Here is a 9,110-nt window from a genome sequence, read left to right on the forward strand (position 1 = left end):
TATTGAGCGTGCATATGCCCTCAACAAATCAACAGGCATGATTCTGGTACGCGAGGTCCTTCCATACGGGTCCTTCATGGGTCCTGAGTTGTCATGGAAACCACATGTACACAACCGTGATATGAATACGTACACAACACAGTGTGCGTGCGTGGTCTTGATTGTATATCACAAGGGCATGTCTATCTAGAAATTATTTGTTATAATCTGTTGCTTGCTAGAACTCGCGGCAGTTAATCCTAAATATTAAAGAAAATGAAAGTGGCTTGATCGTTCCTGATGTCGATTCCAGTGGAAACAAGATTACCACCGTTAATCTTGTCAAAAAGGCAAAGGTGCACTATATCTTCCTTTCTCTATGATTATTAACGTTAATCTATCACACAGAATAGCTGTCGCTAGCACTGCTGAGTAGGCATCGATATAATTGCGTTAAATTGCCAGCAACATGAATCAGTAAATATGGTCATCTGGCAAATAACAAACTGTGGCTGTCTAGACCCTAATTTACAACGTCAGCTACACTCTCGCTACATTTCTCACAGATCTCCAACAATGCATCCACATGATTATGGAAGGGACTATGTGCCAATACAGCAGAGCAATGCCCATGGATACCTGACTGTGCTCAGAAAACTGCGAGTAAGTGGTGCTGTGTGTTGAGTTTGGTTGGATCTCATAACCTGAAAGGTCAAGGCTGGTATGCCTTGAAAATTGGAGAAGCTGTTTTCCAATTCCAATAATGTAGTAACACATGTTTGCACAGCAAGGTCTGCTTGTCAAAAACACTGTGACATTGGATAACTGTTGTTTTTTTAGTTTTTATTATAGAAACATAGTTTAAACTGTAACACTGCTGCATGTCATCTAAATTAAAGGATGGCGGTGCCAATGGCTTCCTGTCCACCTGGCCAGCTCATGTGACTTCACAAACTGTCCATCCAAGACGCAGAAGTTTCAACACAAAAGATATCAAGAATCATGGGTATCTTGTGTGTGCTGTTTTTTCTCTCTTTTTTTCTCTCCTAATAAAAACATTTTTAAAATCAAATAGTTCTGAAAAATGCTTTGGCAGATGCAGTGATGAGTTCAGTGGACAAGTGGGGAAGCCACGATTTCTCATGCAATTGGAAGATTATTTGAAGAGAGAACTGCAGACTTTGGATTTGCAACAGCCAAAAGTCCAGGAGAGAAGACTCCAGGTTTAAAACAATAACACTACTGTCTCAGTACATTAAAAAATGAAAAATACCTGTTACTTTCCAAATATTTGCACTCAGATGTGTGAAGACCATTTTAAATATGACACCTCTAAATGTTGTATACCTTTTTTGTTTCACGGTCTAGACTTATCGGGAAGTGTTCGACTGTTTCATTGAGGACTTCAAAACATACAAGCCATTGTTGACAGCCATAAAAAATGAATATGAAGCCACTCTGGGTATGTGAGAGTCAGACTGTTGTTGTTAATATTGTACAATATCTTAAAATAACAAGATATTTCTGGTCAGTTCAACCTTCCTTACTTCCTGCTTATTATGATAGTCACCATTGGTGCTTGCTGGTGGTACTGTCCTTGCTAATTTGAAACATTATCACACTGCTTATCTTAGCATACATGCGAGACCAAATCCGCGAGCTTGAGCCCCTGAGGACTCAACTGGTGCTGGTATCGGAGCAGTGTGAGAGGCGCATCTTGGCTCTGAGGGAAGAGGAGAGGGCTGAAATGAAGGCAATGAAAGAGAACAAGAAGCGTCTGCACAGGATCATTGAGGACATGAGAGAGAAACAGAGTGCTCTGGAGGCCCAGGTATAGAGATATATTACGCTTGATGGTCTTTTGGGCCCCCACTGTCGACTTCAAGGCAGTGCTACCATACCTAACATTAACCCTAACTCTTGCCTAACCCTAGTGCCTTCCAGGCAGCGCTGCCTTGAAGTCGACAGTGGGGGCAATACATCATATATTACTGGGCTAGAAGCAGCAGCAGCAGCCTCAAAGCTACGATGTTGTCACACGTATCGCTGCCATTCCACACAGCCAAAGTTTTTTTCCTGACGTAATCTGATCATCTGATTTTGAATTGTCGTGTTTTCCTTACTGACCCTCTGGGTCTGTGTCATGTCTGGTATACTGGTACTGCAGAGACAAAAGGCATGTTAGGGTGTTAAAGTAGGTGTGTGTGTGCAGAAAGGAGCTTTACATAGCCTCTCTGTCTTCACTTTGGAATACAGAGAGATTAACTACAGGATTATGTTTTATCCAATTACTTTGTGCAACCGAATCAGTTGTGTGTTTGCAGTCAACTAGTTTTGACAGTTGGCCATCGGGGTTAAATAAAACCCCAAAACTTCTGTGATCCTTTTGTCATTCCATCCCATACTTTGTTTCTATCCGTCTCCACCAATCCAGGTGTGTCGCCTACAAAAGGATCTGGCTGCCCAGTATCTGGCATACAGAGACGAATATGATGCTCGCAAACTGCTTATAGCTAACATCAGCAGTATGAGTTATGCTACAGAGGAGGAGGCAGATGATGACATGCAGGGTGGGAGTCATTTATATAAGATAACATAAACAAATGTTACAAGACTTGAGAGATGTATGTGAATAAGTGAGAGGCAGTCCCAATCTGGACATTCTGAATGTGAAACGTGCAGTCATCTGACACCTTTCACTCGTTAGATACTGAATCCTGATAAATAGGTGAATTTAAACAAGAAATGCTATTTACCACCCCTAAATGTAAGACATTAGTCAGTCATTCATACCTGCCCCCTTTTTAAATCTCATTTGTATGATGGGTGGTGTAACAAGCAGCTCATTCCTATACCAAGTGCTCATTCTATTAAGTGAATATCATAAAATAGATTTATTGTTATGTGTTTTGACAAAGTTTTATTAAATGCCCATTATTAAAGGTTGTATCAGCGATTGCGGGGATACGTCACTTTTGTTGATGTTCAAACAAAACAGAGAGCTAGCTCGCTACTCCCTCCCCCTCCCTCCCGTGCAATTGAAACTCTCCTAAACGCGCATCTCATCGGTTATTGGTTGGAACACTTTATTTTGCCTTTGAGTGGTTGCCAACACTTGTTGGTAGCAATTGTTTTTGTGTACATATCTCGGAGCTTATAGGCTGCCTAGAGAGACGCGTTTTTGTGACGGCCTGCTTATGAGACAGGCAGCTAGCGGATCGTTAGGAAATATTAGATGAATGTGATCATTTATGTTTGGGCCTTTTTTGGGCCTGAAATCGCTGATACAACCTTTAATAACAACTCAGTTTCCCCTTACCTCAAGAGGCCAAAGAAACATGGCCTGGCTCCCACTCCCAGTTGTAGCACATGAAATGAGTCAGGAATTTATTTTATGTCCTTGTTACAGCAGTGGCAGAGTCTGAAGATCCAGTAAAGCTGAAATTAGCACTAAAAGTGTGCAGAGAGGATCTGACCAAAGCCCAGGTGGAGCTGAACCGCTTACGTGCTGAATATGGAGATGTTGTCCCACGCAGGGACTGGGAAAGTCTGGATCGGTGTCATCAGGAGAATGTTCAGAAGGTACCATCACTGATATCCAATTGCCCATTGATACTGTACTTTGGATTTACTACATAGTGTTTGTGATATTTTTCACACACTTAAACAAAATCTTATATAGCTTAATTACTGTAAAAAAGTGCTTATGAATATTTGTCCCTTAACTCCAGCTTGAGACCCTGCAAACAGACTTTGATCAAATGAAGACTGAATATAACACACTGCTGGAAGTGCATAAACAGGTCTTATTAGAAAGAGACAGTTTCCAAGCAGAACTTGAGGTTTTCCAAGGATCATCCACCCCAAGGCCTGACTGGGAATGCTGTGCAGGTACTCAGGAGTATTGAAGACATTTATTTCTATAATTTCATTTTAAACTTAAAAACATACTTTGTGCTGCTATATGTATTAACTGCTTTAAACACCTTTGAGCATTCCATTGTATACCGACGGGAATGAGGCTGTGCTGTGTAATTGCAGATATACTTGGGGGAAGCGAACGCTGGAAAGAACTCTTTGAAGGCCAATCTAGCCAGCAGCGACTCATGGTTTTACTAGAGAATCTTGCAGAAAAGGCCTCTAAAGAATTCTTTCAAGGACGGGTAATGTCACTTTCATGTTATTACACCTACCAGTGATAAAAATCTCAGACATAATAAGCCACAAGACAAGTCCTGAATCTTTTATTTAATGTAACCACCATAGCCAGCTGAACCAGGGATATGTTAGTGCAGCAATAAGTGCTACTCGCATAGAATTGAGTGACAGTTCTAGCAGAGTTAAGTCAAGGGAAGCAGAAAAGGGATAGTCGAGTGGCAAGTGCTAGATAAAGTATATCAGGAAGGACTCTCTTGTCTTTAGGAAAATAATCTTACCAATGTTTTTTTTTTTTTTATTCTTACCAATTTGTCACCAAGGGCACTGGAAGCGATGTACCTGTTTTCCTGCACTACGAGGGTCAGTTAAAGAACGTCCGACTGAAGAAAGCTGATGTTGTGAGGATCATTAAAGAGGTCATGAAAGAGAAAGATGCTGCAGATGAGGAGGTATTCTGTTTTCCTTTAAGTTTATAACATACTTATATTTATTTGTGTAGTAATAATAAAACTATATCCCACTTGTATTGTCCCAAACCATTTAACATTCTGTTGCTACAAAATGAATTAAAGCAACCATCAAAAATGGTTGACAGAACATTCATTCATCCCCTAACTTTGCAGCTAGGAATGTGCAGTGATCTTCCAGAGTTTCTGCATAAGTATTTGGAAAGACAGCATGGGGATCATGCTGGAGACTGGGCATATAGCTTGATGGAGACCATTCATCGTCACCTAAAGGATGAACTCATCAGTCTCTTCAATGACATTCTCTCAGGAGAGGTAATGGGATTTTCTGTAGTCTACTGGACAATTTCTCTGTAAAACTGAAGTGGTTATTGAAATACTGTCGTAACCTGTGGTTTGCAGGTGGATGAGAGTCTGTACCATGGACAGATTCACCTGGTTACTCATTTACTGAAGATGGTGGTTCAAAGTGACACAGCTGAGAGTGGTATACTCTCTGTTTCTGAATTTAGGTGAATTAAGTTTATCAAGCAATGTCATTTCTTAAATTAGAGACACAATGTTACAGGGGGGGAAAGGTGGATTAGTGGTCTCATCACAAATATGTTTTTATCCTCAAATGTTCACCGATGTCCAGGGAAGCCTTGAGGAAAGCATTTCCCCTGAAGAATGAAAACGACCTAGGCGAGCTGGTGAATACTGCTCAAGCTGAACTTGACAACACTGAAGGAAGCCTTGTTTATCAGAAACTTTTCATTGAGGTAATCTCAACATAGGCAGTTCCTTACAACTATCTCTACTTTGTAATGTAGATGTACATAATCTGACCGTCTATAGTTTACTGATTTCCTGTGATATTTCCTTCAGGATTCAGATGGGAAGAACAGGGGCTTTCTGAGCCTGTTGAAAAAGCAGGCCACTGCTGAGAGACACCACTACATAAACCAACTAAAGACACAGCTGGAAGGAAAACGGTACACACACGTACACACGTACACACGCACACGCGCACACACACACACACACACACACACACACACACACTTCAAACATTATGTTGATGTGTAATTACTTTTTTTTTTTTTTTTAAACAGAGAGGTGGATGTGGCAGAACTGAGGACAGGTTTCAAAGCGATTGATCCATCAATTGATTCTAAAGCACTGGATAATCACGTGTGCTTTGCGTTTATGGCGAAAATAGAGAACCTGAACCAAGCACAGCCTATTGACACCGAGATTGCCCTGCAGCGCCTCTTAGCGGCTGATGTGAACAGAGTTGGTCCTCCACCTTCACACTTAAATTAATTGTTATGTTTTTAATGCACAAATAATGGCGAAAGATTAAAGGCTTAGTTAAAAATGGTCTCCACCTTTACAGTATTCTCATTTTTACATGTACGTCCACAGCAAATAATACATACTTGTAACCGCAGTTTCACACGATACGACGTGGAAATAAAAATATATTGTTATTATTATGTAACTTTTATTGTTATTAGTGTTAGAATATGAACCAAAAAATAATACCAAGCTTGCAATAAATTTCAATTTTGTACAAACGGTCATAAATCTAAACAGGAAGTCGTAAGCATTGTGGGACGTGTAGTTCCGCCCTGAGCCTGCTTGGCGTGTTAAGAAGCGCGACGGTGAGAAGAAAAACAAATTCAAACCGAACTTCTCAAAAATAACCGTGAACATCGTTGAAAGTATTAAATAAGCATGCCTGGATTTACGTGCTGCGTTCCTGGCTGTTACAACAACTCCCAACGTGACCGGGACCTTCGCTTCTACACATTTCCAAAGGATACCACACAGAGAGAGATTTGGCTGAAGAACATCTCCAGGAGCGGGGTTAAAGGGTGTTTTAGTACCTTCCAGCCCACCACGGGCCATCGAGTGTGCAGTGAACACTTTGCTGGCGGCAGAAAGACTTATACGATTCGAATCCCAACTATATTTCCACTTAGGGGCGTGAATGAGAAAAGGAGCCGAAGAGGAAGGGGCAGAGGTAGGAAAACACCCGCTGTTTTGCCCTCGGTCACCAGTGTCGTCTCTACACCTGCAAACCTTTCCACTCCAGACGATGTAACGCAATTTACCAATACAGAAGAGCAGGATGGGCAAAATGGGCATGATACGAAACCGGTGGACCTTACCGTACAGGCCGACGAAACTTGTGTAACTACAATGGTATCCTGTGCGGCTACAGTGTCTGACGACATGAACCTTCAGTTGGTAGAGACTGCGCTGAGTGCTGCTAAAAGCGCTTCGATTCGCAACACATTAGACGTGGGCACGGCAAGCGCCTTGGATCACGCATATTCTCTACCCTGTGGTACAACTTCTTCCGACCTGTTGCGAAAGCTGAATGAGCAACGGGACATCATCGCTTTGATGGAAGTAAAAATGAAGGAGCTGAAAACCACCCTTCATCATTTAAAAGTATCCGAGGCCAAGCTAATGGAAGAAATCAGAGAGAGGGATGGATTGCTGTCCAAATGTTTCGCTCAGAAACCCTACGAGATTGACGTTGTCCTATAACAAACTTTAAACAAACTCTTGTGTGTTAATATTGTTATTTTGATATGATTTATTGGCATATTTCCTCTTCAAGACCGTGCTGTACATTAAGGTAGACTGTTTTGCTGCAGCTTTTTGAAAATATCAGAATATCACAGCTATCACCACCAAATGAACTGAAACTAACATAACTAATTGGTATTGTTTGTTATGTGTCTGTGTGCAGATCTCCTTAGAATTACTAAGTAGGCCTCCATTTTATATTTGGCTTTTGAGTGTACTTTGTGTGATTAGAAGATAAGAACATAATGGACATTAGTCAGAAGTTCCTTCAGGGATGAACAAAGAATTATGCTGTTTTTGCAGTTCAATATGGCTTTCAAGGGTGTGTTTGAAAGAATGGATTCATCATTCCACTTGGAAATGACTCGATGCATTTGCTTGAAATGTTTGGCCACTCGTGTGTCATTTCCCTGTTTTCCTAAAAGAAATAAATTGCATCCCATTTTACAAAGTTGGGGTTAAATGCAAGGGTTTGCCAAGTACTCAAAAGCCAGTGCTGTAAGAACTTGAAGATGTGAGACTGCTCAGGAGCATGTACATCAAGAGAATGTTGATGTGCATGCAATATTTTACAAAAAGTAAAGAACATAATATAATTAGAAGACTGAATAAACACAAAGTAAAAAAAAATAAAGAACATTAAAACAGAGCATCAGATTAGAGTGCAATTGATCAGTTAGAAGAAAGCATCTTCGAACAGTTTGGTTGTAAGTCAAGATTTGAAACTGGCTACAGTTGGGGCATTTTTTGATATCTGTATGTTGGTTCCAGAGCTGAACTGCATAGCAGGTAAAAGTTGCTTCTCCATGTTTAGTTCTGTAACTCAAGACGATTGGAGAAAATCGAACAGAATATACAGCAAAATAATAGTTGTATCTCAGTTATGTTGTTTGCGAAGTCATAATTGAAATTCAACTTTGATATATTGCACTGCCCTAGCTTGTAGTGTAGTGCAATGTAAATATTCACCAGAATATCGCACATCTGAGGTATTGCACAACACAATAATACTACTATTAAGACAGTATTGTACAGTTGACAATATATTTTACCTGATTATGGGGTTAAAAGATACTGATGAGGTGAAGTAAGTTAGATTAGATTAGATTCGATTAAACTTTATTGTCATATTATCAATATAAATTAAGTATAAATATGTGCAATGTATTAGCAGTTACATTATAAGAATAAATATGGCTAGTAATATGAACAGCATGTACAGATATGTGCAATGAAATAGTAGTAAAAATAATATAGCGGTAGATATGCAGTGTATTAACTGAATATAATATAAGAAAACAGAATAAATAGATATTCAGTATGAAAAATATAGACAGATATGTACAGAATGTACAGCTATCTGCAGTGTTGTAACAGTACCATTGTAGTTCAGAAACAGTAACATTATAAGAGTAGTAAGAATAATTGTATGTGCAGGATGAATAGTATGAAGAGCAGTAGAAAATGGCTATATATAAGTGTAATTACAGTATGTACATTTGTAAATAAATAGATAGAACACTATGGATGGTATAAGGTAGTGCAAATGTCCGGTGTGGTGGGGTGGTGGTGCTGGGGGTGTCCGCCTCCTTGTTGTCCCTGTCAAGGTTGCCATGATCGTGGAGACCTCAACAGGCATAGGCAAGGAGGCATCGGGCAGGGGCGGTGGGGGGCTTATTTGGTTGTCAACGGGGTGCACAGCTAGAGCTCAGTGGGGTGACAGCCGAAGGAAAGGAGCTTCCTCTGAACCTGCTGGTTCGGGTGCGGAGAGACCTGTAACGCCTCCCGGAGGGGAGTGAGGTGAACAGTCTGTGGTCTCCTCAGAAAGAAGAGACACTGGTGAGCCTTCTTGATCAGGGTAGAGTAGTTGATGGTCCAAGAGAGGTCCTCAGAGATGTGAGTATTGAAGGATGGTATTGAAGG

At 40.6% G+C, this 9,110-nt stretch overlaps 2 protein-coding genes across 5 annotated transcripts; both read left to right on the forward strand.

Annotated features, from left to right (window-relative positions):
* The first annotated feature begins 96 nt into the window (after positions 1-96).
* On the forward strand, positions 97-5,967 carry tsnaxip1 (translin-associated factor X interacting protein 1). Of its 4 annotated transcripts, none has more exons than XM_042108771.1 (16): positions 97-335; positions 546-642; positions 879-985; positions 1,055-1,202; positions 1,348-1,441; positions 1,614-1,810; positions 2,414-2,549; positions 3,389-3,561; positions 3,711-3,870; positions 4,021-4,142; positions 4,458-4,586; positions 4,761-4,919; positions 5,007-5,116; positions 5,242-5,365; positions 5,472-5,578; positions 5,699-5,967. In XM_042108771.1, exons 1-16 carry the CDS (start codon positions 280-282, stop codon positions 5,907-5,909), a joined length of 2,130 nt encoding a protein of 709 aa, XP_041964705.1. In that variant the 5' UTR covers positions 97-279; the 3' UTR covers positions 5,910-5,967. The 4 variants fall into 4 exon arrangements, with proteins under 4 accessions (XP_041964705.1, XP_041964706.1, XP_041964707.1 ...); XM_042108772.1 differs by having other exon boundaries at positions 3,392-3,561; XM_042108773.1 differs by having other exon boundaries at positions 98-335; positions 1,076-1,202.
* Positions 5,968-6,173: 206 nt separating this feature from the next.
* thap11 (THAP domain containing 11) lies at positions 6,174-7,315 on the forward strand. Its single transcript, XM_042108866.1, has one exon. The coding sequence runs from the start codon at positions 6,324-6,326 to the stop codon at positions 7,143-7,145; it is 822 nt and encodes a 273-aa protein (XP_041964800.1). The 5' UTR covers positions 6,174-6,323; the 3' UTR covers positions 7,146-7,315.
* Positions 7,316-9,110: the final 1,795 nt, after the last annotated feature.

The sequence above is a fragment of the Alosa sapidissima genome, chromosome 11 (genome assembly GCF_018492685.1).
Source record: "Alosa sapidissima isolate fAloSap1 chromosome 11, fAloSap1.pri, whole genome shotgun sequence".
NCBI lineage: Eukaryota > Metazoa > Chordata > Actinopteri > Clupeiformes > Clupeidae > Alosa > Alosa sapidissima.

Bases quoted from the DNA above. Each gene is read 5' to 3' on its own strand.
- tsnaxip1 (XM_042108771.1), top strand. From the start codon at position 280: ATGTCGATTCCAGTGGAAACAAGATTACCACCGTTAATCTTGTCAAAA. The intron at 1,442-1,613 runs GTATGTGAGAGT...TGCTTATCTTAG, and splicing joins TGAATATGAAGCCACTCTGG to CATACATGCGAGACCAAATC. The intron at 5,366-5,471 runs GTAATCTCAACA...TATTTCCTTCAG, and splicing joins ATCAGAAACTTTTCATTGAG to GATTCAGATGGGAAGAACAG.
- thap11 (XM_042108866.1), top strand. From the start codon at position 6,324: ATGCCTGGATTTACGTGCTGCGTTCCTGGCTGTTACAACAACTCCCAA.